General features: G+C 35.2%; 3 protein-coding genes across 7 annotated transcripts in view; 1 reads left to right on the forward strand and 2 right to left on the reverse strand.

The window, feature by feature from the left end:
* LOC149928476 (cadherin-23-like) overlaps nucleotides 1-9,373 on the reverse strand; it is a 66,483-nt gene extending 57,110 nt beyond the window's left edge. The window contains exons 1-7 of the mRNA XM_090157612.1: nucleotides 9,174-9,373; nucleotides 9,032-9,109; nucleotides 7,027-7,199; nucleotides 6,381-6,533; nucleotides 6,214-6,318; nucleotides 3,460-3,600; nucleotides 37-180 (exon numbers count right to left, since the gene is read on the reverse strand). Coding sequence (XP_090013738.1) covers nucleotides 37-180; nucleotides 3,460-3,600; nucleotides 6,214-6,318; nucleotides 6,381-6,533; nucleotides 7,027-7,199; nucleotides 9,032-9,109; nucleotides 9,174-9,249 — 870 coding nt within the window. The 5' untranslated portion in view covers nucleotides 9,250-9,373. The remainder of the gene's footprint in view (nucleotides 1-36; nucleotides 181-3,459; nucleotides 3,601-6,213; nucleotides 6,319-6,380; nucleotides 6,534-7,026; nucleotides 7,200-9,031; nucleotides 9,110-9,173) is intronic.
* LOC149928477 (uncharacterized) lies at nucleotides 6,248-19,204 on the forward strand. Of its 4 annotated transcripts, XM_090157615.1 has the most exons (9): nucleotides 15,271-15,423; nucleotides 15,491-15,518; nucleotides 15,711-15,930; nucleotides 15,991-16,260; nucleotides 16,336-16,825; nucleotides 16,884-17,376; nucleotides 17,445-17,597; nucleotides 17,655-17,754; nucleotides 17,816-19,204. In XM_090157615.1, the coding sequence occupies exons 3-9, from the start codon at nucleotides 15,745-15,747 to the stop codon at nucleotides 18,122-18,124; spliced, it is 2,001 nt and encodes a 666-aa protein (XP_090013741.1). In that variant the 5' UTR covers nucleotides 15,271-15,423; nucleotides 15,491-15,518; nucleotides 15,711-15,744; the 3' UTR covers nucleotides 18,125-19,204. The 4 variants fall into 4 exon arrangements, with proteins under 4 accessions (XP_090013742.1, XP_090013740.1, XP_090013741.1 ...); XM_090157616.1 differs by lacking the exons at nucleotides 15,271-15,423; nucleotides 15,491-15,518 and adding an exon at nucleotides 6,248-6,361; XM_090157614.1 differs by having other exon boundaries at nucleotides 15,270-15,518; nucleotides 15,707-15,930.
* Nucleotides 19,205-19,799: 595 nt separating this feature from the next.
* On the reverse strand, nucleotides 19,800-21,104 carry LOC149928478 (twisted gastrulation protein homolog 1-A-like). 2 transcript variants are annotated; one of them, XM_090157621.1, is made up of 4 exons: nucleotides 20,900-21,104; nucleotides 20,505-20,705; nucleotides 20,253-20,448; nucleotides 19,800-20,189 (listed from the first exon to the last, which is right to left on the reverse strand). In XM_090157621.1, exons 1-4 carry the CDS (start codon nucleotides 20,910-20,912, stop codon nucleotides 19,991-19,993), a joined length of 609 nt encoding a protein of 202 aa, XP_090013747.1. In that variant the 5' UTR covers nucleotides 20,913-21,104; the 3' UTR covers nucleotides 19,800-19,990. The 2 variants fall into 2 exon arrangements, with proteins under 2 accessions (XP_090013747.1, XP_090013746.1); XM_090157620.1 differs by having other exon boundaries at nucleotides 20,785-21,104.
* Between the last annotated feature and the right edge of the window lie 811 nt (nucleotides 21,105-21,915).

Consider the following 21,915-nt stretch of genomic DNA (forward strand, 5'->3'; position numbering starts at 1 on the left):
TTTGACCACAAACGTCCGCAAAGCGGGGATATTTACCACCGTTGATTCTTCCTCGACTTTCAATAACGGGCAGTCTCGGCTGAATAAGGGCAATTGATCGTGAACATCTTCAACTACTATGGACAAGGTGATTTCATCCGTTTTAGTAGGTAATGGTTCGGGACGGTTCTCGGACTTATCCTTGTTAAAATGGACAAAATAGTTTCTTAAGTTCAAGTCACAGCTTTGGGGACAGGAAATTATAATATGTATACACTTGGAATGTCTAAGAAACTCGAGAGATGGGCCGGTCTAATGCTTGTGTTCCACTGGCGCGCGCAACGACGCGTTTCTCAGCTTTGAAACGTTTAAACGTTTTTACGCGCGTAAAGAAAATAACATTATGACGCGCGCAAGTGGAAAACAAGCATTAAACTTCGTCGAATGCAAGACGTCACACGTTTTTTCCAAATCATTGGCTGGATGCCGTCCAGGGTTCCGAAGTGGTATTTAACAGGTGGTAAATAACGATGTTATAAAATGGGAAAAGTGGTAAATAATGTATTTAAATTAATTATTTGCAGTATTTAAAACTTAAACATAGGTTTGAGGAGATAAACCTTTCAGATTTCGAACAGACTTGTAAAATAATTGAAATAAAGTTTAAGATCTTCCAAAGTTTAGGTATTCCTTTCTTCAAAAGTAACATAATACCTCTAAGTATGACAATTGTAGCCTTGCTAATGCATTTTTCTTACTACATCCTTTCTTCACCAAAGATAAATCAATAAAACGACTAGCAACTCAGTAACCCGGAAGTTGTGATTTTAATTTTTCATTTGGTCATCCAAAAGGAGTCAGAGTTCAAATTCAGCCAATCATATAGTACTCCAAAAAATTTCGTCTGTTGCGTAACCATAGTGCGGCTAAACTCGCATTAAGCCTAAAAATGGCGGTTATCCAAATCACACGCCAAATAGTCGGTTAAATAAACCCCTCTCTGACAGTCTTGCCCCCCTGTAGAAAAATGCTGCCAGATCTATGCGTAGAAAATTCTCAGCTTTGGCAGTATAAAGAGACACCATAGATAAACCCGTTATATGTCCAGTCGCGGCAGCACAAACTCTATAATCGGCTATGAATGATCTTTTATTTAAAGGACTATTCCCGGAATATCATGTTAACGGAAGTTGGGTTAGAATCTGATTAGTTCATGGCGCCGCTACCGAGGGGCGCTATTTGTTTCCTAATGTCATACTTAGATGTATTATGTTACTTATGCTTTTTGGATTGATTATCTTGATTTCACATATTATTATACAATGTAAACCAATATTTTCCATTATTAACTTTATAATTCACAGTATTCGAAAAGAAAATTTACCATAAAATTAATTTTAGAGATCCCGATAAGTGCTCACACTGAAGATCTTATAGAATTTCTCACGTTCTCCACAAAAATGAGGAAGCTGATAGGGCCTATAGAGTAATGGCAGTGCTACGTCACGCAACGTCACCCTTGCTTTTTCCTATTCATAAAAAATTCGCGCCCACAATGGCGGCCATGGCCAAAGCTACGGAGTGCTACTACTCTATAGTTCCGCGTAAAATAACGTATTTAGATGGTTTAAAAAGAGCACAGAAGATAGTGGACAACTTCACGTCTAGTTTAGCCATGGATTAACAATAACTCACAGGGATAGTTCTCTTCGAAAATAAGTTTGATTCAAACGCCATCGGTCCTAGCGGGCGAAATCAGAACTAGGCCTAAGCGGAAACTATTCAATTCGGCGAGCAGACGGGCAGTTTTTTTGGCGCCGCGAAATCTAATGAATTTTTTTGATAATAAGAATAATGGAACACAATAACTGTTGAATTTTTATTAATGTAAAGCTAATTACTATTTACCTATGCAACAAAAAAAATTACGGCTTAAACAATGACAAATCCTATTAAATTCCGAATAAAATAATCTGCGGACCCATTTTTTTTTTTATTGTGACGGGTGGGACAATACAGTCCGCTCGTCCACTTGATTAATCAGGTGCGAGATATGTGTTACGGCCACGCCAACGGGAGGATACTTGGGGATAGGGTTGGGACACCCGTGGCGGAAGTATGACAACCACCAGATGTGGGATTAGTGGTCGTCCTCACACGGCCTTCCACAAAATCTGCCTCCCGGACGCCTGGGATTACAGGAGTGAGCCACTACTCCCGGCGCGGACCCATTTTAGTTATTTACTGACAATCGCCATTTTTAAAAACCATATTAAAAACCCATAGTGTCGATTTCAGACACGAGATGGCGTTACTATTTCTGGAGTTGAATCGTTTTTGGGGCGGAAAGTGGGGAGTTTAGGACTGTAAGCGGGGAAGAGTTTGTAGCAAACGTATTTTGGGCTGGCAATGATATTTCTATGTAAGGGAACTATCCCTGTGAGTTATTGTTAATCCATGGTTTGACCTATTCCTAGCACGTGACCAGTAAAAATCTCGGCTGTAAGCCACGCCCGTTTCCATGAGAATCATCAGAGCTACCGTAGTCATCTTTAGACATTCCAAGTGTATAATTATACAATTTCCTGCTGGAGTTTAAAGGGGCTCCAAAGTTCGGTGCAAAAAAAAAGAAAATTGAGCATGCTTTTCCTTCCCCCCAACCCCTCACTCGGCCTTGGCAGAGGCGGGCAGAGTTAACCGTAAATTTCGCACTTTACTGACTTAACACACATTTTGCCACCGAACTTGGAGCCCCTTTAATAGACGCTTCAGTAAAACTTTCTGTCTCTCTCTCTCACTCTCGATTAGATGTCCCATTACTTAACTTGTTAGTAAAGAGAGATCACTGGACAATATACTTTCGATTGGGCGATTTTTAGATTAACCCAAGAAACTAGCTACAAACCAAATTCAGTCAAATAAGCTTCGATAGCGCCATCTACTTTAATGCCTGTCAACTAAATGTGTGAAGAAATAGCAGTCGACTATTGAATATGAAAGTTCTTTAGCTGAAACGATCAGTTTTTATATCGAGATAATTTTAAATGAGCAGACAGCTTTCACACATTCGATTTAAAACTCAGTCGGTAGGCGGCGATACTTCTGACCAAAGTTTAAAAGGGAAAAACGTTGCGACAGTTATGGTTTTTGCGTAAATTATTCGTTAGGCCTAAAATATTTTTTTGCGTCGATGCTCACTGTACCCTAATGCAACTAGACCTGAATTATTTTTACCATCGACAAATATAATATTATCCCCGTTACCACGTACTATCTTTTCCTCGACGTAATCCCCCAATTGCAACAATTTTACAAAAGTTGGCCCTAGTAGTCGAGCGTACATTAGAGGATATAGCTGTACATACTGGATAATTATTTATTTGTCCAGGTTTTTATCAATAGACTTTTTTACGTTCAGACTCTGTCAGTGATCTGCTGAATCGATTTTATTGAAGCGTCTAATGTTGTTGTTTCTCTTACCGTAACTATAATTCGTATGTCGTATCTGTTTTGTGTTTCGTAGTCCAATTCTTTTTTCAGTTTTATTTCGACATTGTACTTGTCTTTGGCGTCGTCAAGGGTGGATATTATTTCAAAGTAATCGCTTGCGAAATCGCCACTCTGGGATAGCCGCCATATTTTAAATATTTTAAACTTTATATTTAAAGGGCCACAACGGCATTTGAATTTTTTTAGTTTCCCGCGCGACCACCGGTAATAGGACTGCTTGAAAGATGCAGGCAGAGGATTGGCCGGCTCTGTCTTGGACTTGGATCCGCTAGCGCGCCAGCTATTTGAGGGGCAACCTATTTTCAAGATTTCTCTTACATCCCCCTCCATTCCTGTTTACAAGGATTTTAAAAAACCATGTACTCCTAATCGGAAAAAAATAGTTCCCTTTTTGTAAGTGTTTACAAAATTATATTCTACAATTATTTATGCGGTTTTTTTTCTCTCTATTGCAACATAATTTGTGACCGAAACGAGTCTAGGTGGCGCTGTGGTGCCACGTTCTTCCGAGGTAGCGCTTATGTTCTAGCTATTGTCAAATTAGAGAAAAATTCCAAAATCTGGGCGTGGTGTTACCATGAAGAAAACATAAAACTGTGTAAAATTATAATAAATGCCAAATATTAACATTTTATAACTTTTAAGTGTCCATCATAGCCCTCTAATACTCGTAATGGGCGCTTAAATAAAACATCTTCAAGGATATCGCCAAGAAGTAATATTCCCTAGAGCCAGGACCTGCAAATTACTGTTAATATAGTGCTTGTTGAAATTATGGAAACTTTTCACTTGTACAGTATGCAACGAGTTGTATCCTTTCAACCAGGTAGTTTTTTTGATATATTAAGGCTTAGGAAAAACACAACGTTCTGTTTACAGGTGAAAAGTTTACATTAATTCAAACAAATTTGCAGGTCCTGATTCTCGGACATATTACCTCTTGGCGATTTCCTTGAAGATGATTTATTTAAGCGCCTATTGTGTACCATAAACAGTTCTTACGCTACTGGTTGCCAAATGCTAATAAGGTGACCTTATTAAAGGGATAATGAAATCGGAAAATACAGTACCTTCAAACTATTCAGCTTTCAAAACTACATATTTTTCCAATTTACAGTCATTAGAAAAAATGTAAACTCAAATTTTAAGAAAATAAAAACTACACCGAAAAAAGCAGACGCCGCCAACGTTTTAACTTCAAAAGTCGCCTCTCATTGGGCGTCCGTACAGATTCCGGGATTTTCAAAACACACGGCTATTTCGCGTTGGCGGCGTCTGCTTTTTTCGGTGTAGTTTTTATTTTCTTAAAATTTGAGTTTACATTTTTTCTAATGACTGTAAATTGGAAAAATATGTAGTTTTGAAAGCTGAATAGTTTGAAGGTACTGTATTTTCCGATTTCATTATCCCTTTAAGCTCACGCTACCTATCTAGTTTTCAACGGCAACTAAAAGAGGGCGTAGCGATACCCGAGGTGTTTATTGCCAATTTTATTCAAATTTCCCAAAAGGAGACGTTGCACTACCAATTCAATTTGCTATGGCAAACGAAAATGTTTTTGACCACTTAAAACAGAAATAATATGTTTTCCTTATTTTACCCAAAAATGTCCCAATTTACCCAAACTTGATAAAATTTACCTAAATGTGGTCCAAATTACCCATTTCATGATTTTAAAGTTTTTTTAAAAATTGTCGTGAAACCGAGAAAATCCCATGCTTTTTAAAATGGAGATTTTTTAGTTTTAAGTGGTCAAAATATTTTTCGGTTGCCATGGCAAATAGAATAGGTAGTGCAACGTCTCCTTTTGGGAAATTTCATATTTCTTATAGGTCTACACTACGCCCGACTTTGAACAAAATCGGTCCTAAGTAAAACAATTGCTTATTTGATCAAATAGCCCTCAGATTCTTATCCAGAAGCAAATGTTTTTTAAAGAAAAAGGCGCGAGTTTGTCAAAATTATGAAGGCTCTTTAAGTCACGTGTCCTAGCCATTGAGTTGGGAATATTAATTTAGAGATCCAATCAAATCTGCTCCCGGCGAAACAAGTTTTTGAAAATTACGAATGTGCAGTCTCCTCTAAAATGACGAGACACGTTATCATATGACCCGTGGCGCCATCCATTATATTTGAAAAACAAATATTTTTGCCGGAAAACGCGTCTTTTATATTTTCAAAAATAATAAACTTTATTTTGGTGCACATGACAACTAGGTCTTCGCACCATACACACCCTGATACAGATACTCAAAAACAAAAGAAAAAGAAAAAATATATATACAGAAAGATAAAAGTTGGCAATCCTTACTACTGTTTTCTTTTTTCCTTTTTTTTTCGTTGTGTTTTTAACAAAAAAAAATGACTATTTATGTCTGCTTTGTATTCTACTTGCGCTTTTACGCGTCTTATTTGAACGAACCATTGAGAGATAGACGGCGCCACGGGTAGAATGATAAAGTTTTCTCGTCATTTGGGAGCAGACGACAGTTTTCTTATTTTTTAAAAACTTGTTTCGCCAAATACTGAAATCCGACGTTTTGATTGGACCTCTAGATTAATATTCCCAACACAATGGTCCTAGCTCAAGCTTATTTAAAATCTACCGCAGTGGAAGCTAGAATTTGAGGTCCTATAACGAGGAAGTGAGAATCTACATGATTTTACCTCGAATTTTCAAACGCGTGAGTGGCCCTTTAGCTATAATATTGTGTGCAATTTTACTATTTCTCCTTCCAGCTTTATTTCCAAGGTGGTCATTTCAGTGCCCCTGATCATATCTTTGTCCGTAGCGGTCAAAGTTTCGAATGGTAACGTTGGTAGGTAGTTCTAAATATGATAACAGGGGTCATTGTTTGAAAGCGCAACCTTCGTGAGTAAACAATTCTTACCTCTTTAATTTTGTACTTATTCTCAGTTCCTTTTTTGCTAATTCTGGGTTCGTTTAGGTTGACGGGTTTTACTTGAACAGAATAGAATCCAGTTTCCGGTGTAGTACCGCATGTTAATTTTAGTTCCATAGTAATCAATGATTTATCCTTTGTCTTAGAAAAAAAGCGGGTCAATGTCGTAGGCGGTTGTTGGCTTACGAATAGAACGCTGCGTAGAAACGGTTTTTACCATTTACCACGGTAACCGCGGAAATATACGGGAATCAGAGTGATCAGGGCCGTGCAGATACGTTTCTGACCACGGGCAAATAACGCCGTCATTGGCGCTTATGACTAAAATTTCTAAGGATGGGCCCTTAAAAAGAATACTTCCGGGCCCTTTTTCCGTCGGGCCAGGGGATTTTTTCCCTCTCCCTCTGCACGGCCCTGAGATTGGTATCCCATTTTCGGTTAGGGAATGGATGGAATAGGTAATTTTGAATACGGGAATGGTCAGGAATTAATTTTCGCTCTGGTTGCGATACTTTGAATAGGTAATGAGAATTTCGGGAATGGTTGGATGATAAAAACTTGAACGGAAATGGGTTGACTGGTAACGTTTCTGGTACAAATGCAGCTCACTAGTTAAGAGGTTAAAAGTCATTACCGGAATTAAGTCTTGAAATGTTTTTTCCGAGTAAATGATTGCTTCTTGACTCCCATCGGTGTACTGTATTTTCAACTCATTTTGTAAGACAGGGAAGGATTTTAACGCTAATGTGAAGCCACTGCATTTCTTTGCATTCTCGTTCCATTTCACGTGAATCAGGGGCTTACTCTCTGCGTTATGTAATAATGTTACATTTTACTACTCCCAAAAGTATATAAGATGTCTATTATTAGAGAAGTATCCATCTAGTATGTAAAAGAAACATTTACCTTCGCAGACTTGATACCATTTTAAATTGAAGCTAATTTCCCGCCGGACAGAGGAAACATACACCGCATCACGGCTTAAAATTTAGCGCGTGTATCACTCCGCCCATTCAAAAATGAAAATTCAACTAATAGCGTTTTCCATTTGACTGCTCTCGAGCACTCTAGATCGCTCTGATCAACATTTTATGTTTCATTAGCGTGCTCGGATCTGCTCCGATCAAGTTTCGCGTGTTCCATTTCGCGCTATCGGGTGCTCCGAGATCGCCTAAAACCGATCTGCCGATTTCGACAGATCAACGGATCGAGATCGAGATCGGAGCCAATTTTTGCGTGTTCCTTTTAGATTTTTTGGCAAAATGGCAGACCAAGACGCGAAAATTCAAATTACAAGCAGACGAAAAACAACAAAGCGCGGTAATATATTCATGGAATGTTCCATTTGCTTTTTTACTCTAGTCGATTGGGGCGAGATCTATGACGTCAGAGACAGATTCAGAGCGAATCTTGAGCAATCAAATGGAAAACGCTATAATAGTAACATTCTAACTTGGTAAAAGAGGAATTAAAAACTTGAGTACGTATAAAAAAGGTATAGAAGCACTGATTTTTGTCATGGTGGTTACAGTAATAGAACTTATTATATATTAACGGAATACTCATGAATGTATTTAATTTAGATTTAATAAAATCAAAAAATAATACATTATTTAACAACTTAATACATTAAACACAACCTTTCACACTTGACAAAGCGTCTAGTTAGACTCGAAACGTTGTGTCCAACTTTGTTTTAATGTATTAAGTTGTTAAATAGTGTATTATTTTTGATTTTATAAAATCTTAATTAAATACACTCATGAGTATTCCGTTAATATATAATAAGCTCTATTACTATAAAAAAGGTATATTAGAATAATTTAAAGAGCGGTACGACATTTGCAAATCTCGCTTACGGGATTTTGAATCTCAAATAGATTTCAGGAATCATTAACTGATATCCCGATTTCAGACCACAATTTTCGTGTTGAATTCAGGTTCTTTAGGCTGACTTCGAGATGTTGGCAGTGGCGTGCCAAAGCTTTTACGAGAGCGGGGGCAAAAACAATATTATAAGCAAAGCACATACCTTATTAAGTAGGCTGCGTCCGAAAAAATGCCGAGAGATTGAAAACAAAACACAAGGGCGTCGCATGTTTAATCAACCTGTGAGGTTGACTAAACATGCGACAGCGTAAGAGTCCGTCCGTTGCAAATAAGTATCCTGAGTTAATTACAGCTGTGCGCAAAATCTGCCCTGTGAAAAATGGAGGGGGCAAGGCACCCCCGCTGCCCCCTTGTTTAGCACGCCCCTGAATTTCGCCCAGATTTCAGGATTCAAGTTGATTTCAAGATTTCTAAAACCTTTTATTCCCTAAAGTGTACGGGATTTGTACGAATGCCGTACCCCTTGTAAATTAACCTAGATTTCCGTTTTTATAGTGGGTAGCGAATTTCAGATTTCAGCCATAAGGTTTAACAGACGGTAGGGGTGATAGGCTCTAGTTACTTTAAATACAATTAATTAAGTCCGCTTGACTGTGATAGATTTAAAAATTGCATATCCAAGAGAGTTCGCAAAGGCAAATGTTTCGATCGAATAGCATTAGAAGTATAGGAAGATGAAACATTATATTTAAGATGTATATTATATACCTATTTATTATACCGCGAATTATTTAATTTTATAACTTAACTGTCTATCGGCTCATCTTCGTAGATAGTTCTTACACTGTACGGATAACCTTCAACCGTCCAATCCAATGCCGCCAAACCTAAATTGCGTTTATTGTAAAAAATTGTTCTAATTCACATTCCTACTTGAGTGTATATATTTACTTGAAATTGGTAAAGAAATTTCAAATAGAAACAAATATAAGATAGTCGAAGTAGAAACGAGCTTCTTGACTATCATTCTTTACAGTCTTAATTCCTGGTTTTACCCAAGATTTTCTCTTTTTTGTAATTACATTGGGTCCTAACGAAACTAAATTTCACGTGGATTATTTTTAACTTTTTCAAAGTTAAGCTAAATCGGACTTAGTGTCTTTACGAGGTTTACATTGCTTTTAGCACGACGGAATGTAAATTTTATTACGTTTATACTTATCTATTACCTCCCCTACCTAGATAAGATTTAGTTTTAGCAATTTTATTATGACAAATATATAATGAAATATCCGCAGTGCTTTTCAGATAAGGCATTATTGAAAGTTTAGTGTTATCTAATCTTGGTTAATATCGCGTCAAAATGGACATACCTCTTTGGAAACTGCAGCTAAAGTGACCTTTTATAAAATCGTTTTGGAAATTGTTTTCTTTATAATTTCTGTAACTGAAATCATTCCTATTATAATTTCTGTAACTGAAATCATTCCTATTATAATTTCTGTAACTGAAATCATTCCTATTATAATTTCTGTAACTGAAATCATTCCTATTATAATTTCTGTAACTGAAATCATTCCTATTATAATTTCTGTAACTGAAATCATTCCTATTATAATTTCTGTAACTGAAATCATTCCTATTATAATTTCTGTAACTGAAATCATTCCTATTATAATTTCTGTAACTGAAATCATTCCTATTATAATTTCTGTAACTGAAATCATTCCTATTATAATTTCTGTAACTGAAATCATTCCTATTATAATTTCTGTAACTGAAATCATTCCTATTATAATTTCTGTAACTGAAATCATTCCTATTATAATTTCTGTAACTGAAATCATTCCTATTATAATTTCTGTAACTGATATCATTCCTATTATAATTTCTGTAACTGAAATCATTCCTATTATAATTTCTGTAACTGAAATCATTCCTATTATAATTTCTGTAACTGAAATCATTCCTATTATAATTTCTGTAACTGAAATCATTCCTATTATAATTTCTGTAACTGAAATCATTCCTATTATAATTTCTGTAACTGAAATCATTCCTATTATAATTTCTGTAACTGAAATCATTCCTATTATAATTTCTGTAACTGAAATCATTCCTATTATAATTTCTGTAACTGAAATCATTCCTATTATAATTTCTGTAACTGAAATCATTCCCATTATAATTTCTGTAACTGAAATCATTCCTATTATAATTTCTGTAACTGAAATCATTCCTATTATAATTTCTGTAACTGAAATCATTCCTATTATAATTTCTGTAACTGAAATCATTCCTATTATAATTTCTGTAACTGAAATCATTCCTATTATAATTTCTGTAACTGAAATCATTCCTATTATAATTTCTGTAACTGAAATCATTCCTATTATAATTTCTGTTACCAAAATTATTTTCTTTATGATGATTTCTGTAACTGATATCATTCCGATTATCATTTCTGTTACCAAAATTATTTTCTTTATGATTTCTGTAACTGAAATCATTCCCATTATTCATATGTCCGTAGCTGAAATCATTTCTGTGACCAAAATTATTTTCTTTATGATTTCTGTAACTGAAATCATTCCCATTATTCATATGTCCGTAGCTGAAATCATTTCTGTGACCAAAATTATTCTGTTATGTCCGTAATTGAAATCATTTCTGTCACCCAAATTATTCCTGTTATGTCCGTAACTGAAATCACTCCCATTATTATTTATGTTACCAAAATTATTCCTGTTATGTCCGTAACTGAAATCACTCCCATTATTATTTATGTTACCAAAATTATTCCTGTTATGTCCGTAACTGAAATCATTCCCATTATTATTTATGTTACCAAAATTATTCCTTTTATGTCCGTAACTGAAATCATTCCCATTATTATTTCTGTGACCAAAATTATTCCTGTTATGTCGGTAACTGAAATCATTCTCATTGTTATTTCTGTGACCAAAATTATTCCTGTTATGTCGGTAACTGAAATCATTCCCATTGTTATTTCTGTTACCAAAATTATTCCTGTTATGTCCGTAACTGAAATCACTCCCATTATTATTTCTGTTACCAAAATTATTCCTGTTATGTCCGTAACTGAAATCACTCCCATTATTATTTCTGTTACCAAAATTATTCCGGTTATGTCCGTAACTGAAATCATTCCCATTATTATTTCTGTTACCAAAATTATTCCTTTTATGTCGGTAACTGAAATCATTCCCATTGTTATTTCTGTTACCAAAATTATTCCTGTTATGTCCGTAACTGAAATCATTCCCATTATTATTTCTGTGACCAAAATTATTCCTGTTATGTCGGTAACTGAAATCATTCCTATTATAATTTCTGTAACTGAAATCATTCCTATTATAATTTCTGTAACTGAAATCATTCCTATTATAATTTCTGTAACTGAAATCATTCCTATTATAATTTCTGTAACTGAAATCATTCCCATTATAATTTCTGTAACTGAAATCATTCCTATTATAATTTCTGTAACTGAAATCATTCCTATTATAATTTCTGTAACTGAAATCATTCCTATTATAATTTCTGTAACTGAAATCATTCCTATTATAATTTCTGTAACTGAAATCATTCCTATTATAATTTCTGTAACTGAAATCATTCCTATTATAATTTCTGTAACTGAAATCATTCCTATTATAATTTCTGTAACTGAAATCATTCCTATTATAATTTCTGTAACTGAAATCATTCCTATTATAATTTCTGTAACTGAAATCATTCCTATTATAATTTCTGTTACCAAAATTATTTTCTTTATGATTTCTGTAACTGATATCATTCCGATTATCATTTCTGTTACCAAAATTATTTTCTTTATGATTTCTGTAACTGAAATCATTCCCATTATTCATATGTCCGTAGCTGAAATCATTTCTGTGACCAAAATTATTTTCTTTATGATTTCTGTAACTGAAATCATTCCCATTATTCATATGTCCGTAGCTGAAATCATTTCTGTGACCAAAATTATTCTGTTATGGCCGTAATTGAAATCATTTCTGTCACCCAAATTATTCCTGTTATGTCCGTAACTGAAATCACTCCCATTATTATTTATGTTACCAAAATTATTCCTGTTATGTCCGTAACTGAAATCACTCCCATTATTATTTATGTTACCAAAATTATTCCTGTTATGTCCGTAACTGAAATCATTCCCATTATTATTTATGTTACCAAAATTATTCCTTTTATGTCCGTAACTGAAATCATTCCCATTATTATTTCTGTGACCAAAATTATTCCTGTTATGTCGGTAACTGAAATCATTCCCATTGTTATTTCTGTGACCAAAATTATTCCTGTTATGTCGGTAACTGAAATCATTCCCATTGTTATTTCTGTTACCAAAATTATTCCTTTTATGTCCGTAACTGAAATCATTCCCATTATTATTTCTGTGACCAAAATTATTCCTGTTATGTCGGTAACTGAAATCATTCCCATTGTTATTTCTGTGACCAAAATTATTCCTGTTATGTCGGTAACTGAAATCATTCCCATTGTTATTTCTGTTACCAAAATTATTCCTGTTATGTCCGTAACTGAAATCACTCCCATTATTATTTATGTTACCAAAATTATTCCTGTTATGTCCGTAACTGAAATCATTCCCATTATTATTTATGTTACCAAAATTATTCCTTTTATGTCCGTAACTGAAATCATTCCCATTATTATTTCTGTGACCAAAATTATTCCTGTTATGTCGGTAACTGAAATCATTCCCATTGTTATTTCTGTGACCAAAATTATTCCTGTTATGTCCGTAACTGAAATCATTCCCATTATTATTTATGTTACCAAAATTATTCCTTTTATGTCCGTAACTGAAATCATTCCCATTATTATTTCTGTGACCAAAATTATTCCTGTTATGTCGGTAACTGAAATCATTCCCATTGTTATTTCTGTGACCAAAATTATTCCTGTTATGTCGGTAACTGAAATCATTCCCATTGTTATTTCTGTTACCAAAATTATTCCTGTTATGTCCGTAACTGAAATCACTCCCATTATTATTTCTGTTACCAAAATTATTCCTGTTATGTCCGTAACTGAAATCACTCCCATTATTATTTCTGTTACCAAAATTATTCCGGTTATGTCCGTAACTGAAATCATTCCCATTATTATTTCTGTTACCAAAATTATTCCTTTTATGTCGGTAACTGAAATCATTCCCATTGTTATTTCTGTTACCAAAATTATTCCTGTTATGTCCGTAACTGAAATCATTCCCATTATTATTTCTGTGACCAAAATTATTCCTGTTATGTCGGTAACTGAAATCATTCCCATTGTTATTTCTGTTACCAAAATGTTTGGACAAAGTTCAAAAAGCCTCTCGATTTACGGCTCAATCTCGGTGTGCCGTGGTCTACGCCCATGGTCTAGCTGATGGAAGCTGATGTGACAATTCCACCGCTGAGCTTTCCTCGACCTCCTTTGGACTTCCATGTACTTGCTCCATGCGGAGCAGCGGATAAACCGGACTTTTATCCCTCTCTTCTGTGAGACAACCTGGCTAAACTAGATGTCATGGAATATCGCTTCGCCCCGGATCGGCTTCCTTTTCTGCTCTGGGCATGGAACTTGGCTAGGCAACACAATCTAAATTAGCTCTTTCATTTCTCCAGGGATCTTCTCCCCCCCCCCCCCCGTCACCCCTCCTTGAGAAACTCACACGGTGATGGTCATTTCCCGATGGCTAACTACTCGAAAAGGTGACCTACGCTCGGACGCGCTGAGACAATTGTTCCTCGCGGCGCTTGAAATCCACGCCAAAGAAACGACGGCTATTTATACTGACGGGTCTCTCGCCCCGGACTCGGGAGACTTGGGGGGGGGGGGGGGGGGCCTTTGCCATTCCTTCTATTGGGGCTGGTGCTCGGTCTTTGGTGGATCCCGGCCATCCCATCAAGAGGATAGAGCTGTATTTGGTAATTTCGTACAAATAATTCTAAAAGTATTAAAGGTATCCCCATAAAACTTTTTACGCTATAAATATGGGTGTTAGAGAGTAACTATATAGGATAAATTTTATACAATTTGTTCAATTAGTGTTTTAATTAAAAATTGTTGAAAACGACGATTTTTACTCGAATGTCGCTAACTGAGGTAAACTAAAAAGGTTTCTGTCGCGAAGGTATTAAATCTGAAATAAATATTGAAGTTATTAGTATGTAAAATGAACACAATAAACACGAAAATTGCGTTGAAAACATTCTAGGAAATTTAGTTTCTGAAATATAGCTACTTGAACCGATCCATTTTTGGAAAAACTGCAAATCATGGTAGTGTTTTAGGGGGAATTACGGTATAAAGGACAAAAATATACAGAAAAATAATAGTACTGTAAGAAAGCTGAGATTTCAAGCTACAAAATGCATAAATAAAAACGATGTATATGAGAGACATTCAACCCAAAAAATAACATTAAAAAATATGCTATTTTATCTTAAAAACAAATGTAATTACATAAATACAACTTATTTGAAAAGCTTCACAAAACTTGATAAACAAAACCTTTTTAATCAAATCACAGCCATATAGACCCTTCAATAAAACATCTTCAAGGAAATTTCCAAGAAGTAATATTTTTGCGAGGCAGGACCTGCGGATTACTGTGACAGTGCTTGTTGAATTGTACGGTATGCCAAAAGTGTTTCCTTAACCATTTAGCTTTTTTTGACGAATTAAAGCTTAGAAAAAACACGACGTGAAAAGTTAGCATTATTTCCACAAGCACTATATAAACAGAGGCTTGCAGTTCCTGGCTCTCGGAAATATTACTTCTTGCCAATTTCCTAGAAGATGTTTTATTGAAGTGAAATCTTTAAAAATACAAATTAATTGTTTTTAAAAACTTTGTCCAAATAAAAAATTAGATCACAGTCCTAAAAAGATCCTTTGAATATTATTTAGGTAAATGGTAATAAAGGTTGGCCGTGACGTCTCTGACGAGTCTAATCTGGTATGGAAAGTGCGTAGAACAAAGACTGATGAAAATGCAAAATCCTTGAATATGCTGTCCTTGTTGCGGTCTGTAGTCCTTAGCTCCGTTTCAATAATGTGCTTCGGTTTTATGTATGGACGAACTAAGGATTCTGTTCATTATTTTGAATAATTTAAAACGGAAATAATTTGCATAATAGAGGTCACTAATCGAGGGTCACTCTTTTTTATACAATATAAACAATGATCCAATATTAATTTTACTTTAGTACAATCAAAATTACTGGGAAATCCGAGGTAAATATTGTCCTTCGATAATTTATATGTACCGTCTGCCGTTTGGTTAATATAAGCCTTAGGCTTGGTTACTATGATACTATCATATTTATCTATGCTATGTCTATGACTCATTATCAATTTTTGTGTAGATGTATTTGGTTTGGTTTGTAAGTGAACTTATTTTAATCAATTTCGATAATTTATAGAAAGAAATGTGTATGTCTTCGCCACCAGAAACATTTAAATGCCAAGAATTCAACAGCATTTATCCTCCTCAAAAGGGTTAAATTTACAAAAAAATATGGACAAGCAAAATCATTCTTCCCTACTCAGCGGTGATTCACCTTTTGGTGTTAAACCAATTCTGGATAAAACCGCATTTATGAACAACATTTGTAGTTGTTTAGATTCTTGCTCCGCCTATATACAAGTAAATTTATCATAATTTTGGTTTTAAACTTTATGTAATAAGGTTGTCCTTGCAATTTAGGCTTTAAATTCATTATGTGCAGCTGGAACTGTGCTGGCTCACAGTCTCCTGCAAGTCTTCCAAGAATTGCCTCCTTATCGAGACTTAGCTGATCAATTTGTTACAATGTGGGAAGAAATGAGTAAAGCCACTGCTGGAGCGAGCTCGGGTGTTAAGACCGAGACACTGATGGCTTTACAGGAAGTTTTGAATAGACTTGAAGAAGAAAATTCCAGTATGAACGTATCTCAAAGCTCCGTCCATAATACCTCTGTCATGGAAAACATTAAAGTAATGAAATATTATTACTGAATAAAATATTATTACTGTATTGAACAATTTCAAATAATTGTTTTATTTGTCTAGTCGGTGGGCTCGTGTTTATTATCATATGTAGAGCTGCAGGCTCAGTTCTCTTTATCATGTTGGAAGTCGCTATCCCAAATCTCTAAAAACTCCGAATCCTTAATCTTCTTCTGTCTCCCAAGAGGTTTTCAAGATCCATCTGTAGGAATGGATTCTTCGAAGAACGCCTCAGCTATCATAAGAGCTCCCGATGAGCTTGTGGTCTCAATCAGAAAATATTTTGGCCAGGTTTTGCAAAAAACTATTCCCATCTCCTCATCTAACCAAGGTTCAGCAGCTTTGTACTCTAATTTTGGCGAGAACAACGAATCTCCAGCTGCAAAAGGTACAAGCAGAGTATCATCTTCCCCCCAGCAGATGATATACAGAGGCCAACAAGGGCTTCCACCTTCGAATCGTTGGACACATCATTCGTTACATTCATCCATATCCGCTCCCAGTTCATATGGGAAAATTAATCACAAAACCATGGCCACTTCATCTCCTAGTGGTACAGTATAATTATTTATCTTCTATTCCACAAATTTTAACTTGTTTCATTTTAACAGAAATAAACAATCCTAAAGAAAGCTCGGTCTCTTGCGAGCTAGAGGAAGTCCTGAATCTCTTATCATGCCAACCGAATGAAACCCCTCAAGCGCCAAACTCTAACGACAAGACTGCTTTCTTGAACAATGTAATGAACACTCCCCCTGCTGAAAATATTAACTTGGGCTCTGGAAGGTTGAGCCTTCAGTCTATGCCCTGGTGCGGCGCTGACAATTCGAAAGAATTAACAACTGCTAGCGACTCCGCAATCCATAACAGTTTCCCTTACCAGCAAGTTGTATCCTACGAAGGAAAAAGAACCTGGCCACGAATGGGGAGCAGTGGGAGTGGTGGTGGAGAAGAACAGTCGCCATTTTCGTTTGGAGGGTGGGTTTGGGGTCACCCAGAGCGTGGCTTAAGCAACAATATTCAAACTTCCGAACAGGGGGTGAATACAAACGTTGGTACGCTTCAATCTAGTCAGAAAAGAAATTTGGTCAATTGGTGCAATGGGTAAGGAACTACCATTACCTACACTCTAATATAAGTGTTTTATTAAATTCTACATTTCTCTACTGTAGCTGGAATTCAGCTCCGAATGAAAATAGCTCAAGTGATGAAGGTTCTAACTCCAACAACGGTCAAGATAATGAAGTATTTTATCCGTTGAGCGGTCTTGGTTACACCGATTTAGTAGTTCAATCTGATGCCCCAGTTTCTACTAACAGACAGAGGTTGGCCCCTTTTTATGTATTTTTTTTTATGTATTATAACTAAATTGTTTTTTAAAGACGTCACAGCAGCAATGATGGTTTACCAGATGGTTGTAATAATCTAACTTTGACAGAACCTACTGTGGACAAACAGCTCAATACCTGCGCCACTTCTTGGGTAAATAGAAATATTTCTTATCTAGAGGGAAGCTGAGGTTTATATATATTTTCTTTCATAGCAAGATGCGAGTAAATCGGGCCAAACCGGCAAAACATCAACATGGCCTCTAAAACAGTCCGTCAATTCTAGGTTGGGTTTAGATGGTCTTTTATTGGGAGGAATTCCAGCCGTATCACCCACCCCTTCGACTCTTCTATTATCGCAAATAGATAGACCTAAGGTTATAGATATGCAAGATGTAATGGAAAGCGCCGAACCTTGCTTGCGCGTCGCGTCTTTGGTCGAACATTGGGGAGGCGGCATGAATTCGCAGAGTGACAAAAACAAAGATGGCAAAAAATACACTCTGTTTGGCCAAATGTCTTAGCTCCCCATTTTAAAAATAACGCAATGTAGAGTTAAATAGTATAATTTTAACTCTTAAGCCTTGGCGCCAAAATTTAAAAATTTTAAATGAAAAAACATGAAACAAGAGGCTTTTGACTGATTTTTTAATGTAATTTTTTTTAAAAGAATGCAAACCTACCTTTTATGTTTTATCAAATTATTTAACGTATATGGTGCTTAATTTGCATTTTATATAATAATAATAACATAGAAGTAGTAATGAATAACCATATTTCAGTTACTTAACATTTTTTAAAATTAGATGGAAGTGTAGCGGTAGATTTGACTAAAAGACTAATCGGAATAAATTTATAATAGCCCAGTATTAGATTCAGTTTGGAACAGATCCGTCTTTGTTAAAAAAAGGCAATAATTTTCTAACGGATTTGTTTCATTCAAATACCAGTATTTTTTCCATCACAATTGTAAAACTTTCGCAGCTCAAAAGCGTGTAGTTTCTTCTTCCCATGACTTGTTTTCCCTCATCGACGATGCTTTTAAAATAGCAGATTTTTAATGTAATTAATGAACAAAAAAATGTTAAGAGCTGTGAAATTACATAATTGTCATTTAAATACTCTTTAAAAATTAGGTCTTACTAAGTATAGACCAAACTCATTTTTTGATAGGCTAGTTATAAAAAAAAATCCAAAGATAAAATGTTCTAATGTGAAAGACTTCAAAAGTGCCTTAAAGTTAGTGCCTAGAGTTTGTTTCAAAAACCATTTAGCCTAAAATGGACAGTTTTTTAGCTCCCTTTTTTATTATTAATCAGACACACCGGTTGTGTTCTGGATTTAAAATTAATATACAATAAAAACCCTTGCTGGCCAAGTGAAACAAACGTAAACTTAATGCTAGCAAATTGAAAATCACCCAGCCTGATTTTTTTTTAGATATTTAGTGAAAGTAGTGTGTTTACTTCACTTTTTGTGTGTGCCAACAATGTGCTCTAAAGGCCTGTTTCCACGGACGCTTGTAGATTGAAAATAAATAGCTTGAGATATTTCTATTAGCGTGAAATTAATTTTATTAAAGAATTTTTCCCTAAGCGCCACACGCTAATAGTTTTGATTCCACGGAATGTTTTAAGCGTGTCTCGTTTCGGCTTCAGAGATTTTAAGAATATATTTTTCTTTACATTTCTAATAATCATGGCGTCTAAATAAACACTCTACAGGACCCACGGGATTGAGATATTGCACTACGAATTCCAACTAGTTCCCATTGGCTTACTGCAGCCAGAAGGGTAGACCTGACGCTTGAAACTTTGCCTTTAGCGTGGAAATATCTAGTTGGATTTGATCTGCGCTAGAAACATGTGCCCATCCAGTTTCGTAAGCGCGAGCTACAAGCTAATGTTCAAGCGATCATGGAAATTGAAATGATTGTAGCGGAAGCGTGTATTTTAAAATATTTCTTGCTCAAGACGAATTTTACAAGCCCCAAGAGTCTGTGGAAACCTGGCTTAATTCTTGTCAAATTATTAGGCCAGATTTTTTTGGTTTGCAAATGTGAATTGCAAAAAATCCCGAAACAAAACGCCATTTTGAATGAAATATCTTGAGAGGTTATATGACTCTCAAAGAAAAATGTGTAAAAGGAAAAACCAAAATTAAAAAGTAAAAAATAAAGATTTTTTTTATTGTAATTTATACTATAATTATAAAAGCCCATATATTTATATAAATCTCTTTTGTTTTAAATGATGTGGAATGCAATATAATTAAAAATGGCACTGTAAAACTGTGATTTTGATCACTTTCTAAAACCTCCTAAAAAAATCTTTAACTTATAGCACCTTTTAAACAAAACTTTTGAGATTCGTTTTTTTTTTTCTTAAATCTTAATATACATTTTTGACTCCATCTACGCTTTGTAAGTTATCAATTATGGCAGAATTTTCTGTAGCTTCTTTAGTATTATCTTTTCCTTTTACTCTGGCATTATCTTCATCCTCTTCACTATCCGCTTTATTATAAGATCCATCTTCATTGTCAGGATCAGTTTCTAAAATTTCATCCTTAGGTGGACATTCAGCGCACCTTTAAAGGTAAATTTTATCTTAATTTAGCGTGATTTAACTTATTTATTTTCTTTGGTACGACCTGCTCTCGCAAATTCCATAATTGAGGCAATTTGAGCCAACACATTCGCAACAGCCATCGTGAAACCAACGATAACTTGTAGCTCCCATGGACTGACAAGCTGCTTTGCATTTATTATAAGGTAAGCAACTAGTTAAAAATAGAACAGTGCAATTTAATTCTACAACTTCGTCCTCTGGACCCTTGTCTACTGAAACTAGAAATGGAACCCTTTTAGTGTGCGCCTTTTTAGCCAATATTCTGTTAATTTACCAGTAGTCATTGTTATAACTTTATCGTTAGAGTTTGAAACAAATGTTGTTTTTGAGGGATACGTGAAAGAGACCCATCTATTTAAAGGGTCTTTTTCTTCGGTCAAAACGCTGAAAAGATGTTCACTAGGCTCACTTAGGTGCTCAACATGAGATTTCTGTGATAAGTTTTCTTCCATTTCCTCGTTGTCTTTGCACATTTCTGTTTCAAGGAATAAGATTTTTGAGAATTTAGGGTGGATTAACCATACAACATGAATAATGTAGTTTCGAAAACTTGCCAACACATGAACAACATTCGGTAAACAGATATTCTAGACATTTGAAACAGTCTCGACTGCATGACGAATTTGTAGAATCACATTTACATGACTGTGTAAGCATGCATTTACTCACTATTGAAGCGCATATGGCTTCGTTACAGTTTAACATCCCTGCGTCGCATTGTGCAAGTACGAATATTACCAGAAATATGTATTTTAGCATGATTATAAAATATAGGCTTCTAAGCAAGATAACATAACATACGATAAAATTTCGAATAAAAATTTATTAAAACTGTTGATTAGCGATCATCAGGGACACACAATAAATGGCTCATTATGGTTGAAAACTCGAAATATTTTTGTCAAGGGCAATCATAGAAATCGGAGAAATAACTAGAATGCTCATTCGAATGACGGGAAGCGCACCGATTAGAAGCTATAGCTTTGACCGTGCTTATTATTTGGCTATATAGAAAGTATCGCCATCTCTGTCGTACCTTGGAAGTTCGGTTTCTTAAATGTTCAGGCCTTCTTTATTTATTCATCGATCGGAGTCTTTTTAATTCCCGCTAACACCAGAGTTCAGCCTTGGATTAATAAAAGTAGTTCCTAGTAGGAACTACTATTATTTATCCAAGGCTCAACGAATTTAGCTCGCATTACATAACAAGTAACTACTTATTAAAGCAAGTTGTCAAATTAAGGATCTACGTTTCGAAAGGTAAATAAACCATTTATTTATAACGTTCTTAGTATTTTATAGGGTGATATATTTTCTTCTAAATACTTTTTTATTGTTACTTTATTATTAGTCCATTTTGATTTATGGCTAATAAATAAGAAAATTCCACCGAAATACTCAGATAAATAATCAAAAATCTCATTATTTAATTGACATTGTTGCTTCGTAAAGTAAGTCTCGCATAATAATTTTAATATCTGTCCCTTGATAGCAGCACTATTTTAAAGAATAAACACCGTTTTTTTCAGTTCGGAGAACTGGTTTTTGTATAACATAAGTTAAAATGATGATGCTCCGCCGGGCAGGCATTCTATCCAATTTGCCCCCTCTGAGGCTACGAGTCTCGAGGCTGCTGAAGCTACCACCAAAGAGAATTCTCTTTGCTACCACCAGCATCAGTCTAT

The sequence above is a fragment of the Leiobunum rupestre genome, chromosome 9 (assembly GCF_980474605.1).
Source record: "Leiobunum rupestre chromosome 9, qqLeiRupe1.1.hap1, whole genome shotgun sequence".
Taxonomy (NCBI): Eukaryota; Metazoa; Arthropoda; class Arachnida; order Opiliones; family Sclerosomatidae; genus Leiobunum; species Leiobunum rupestre.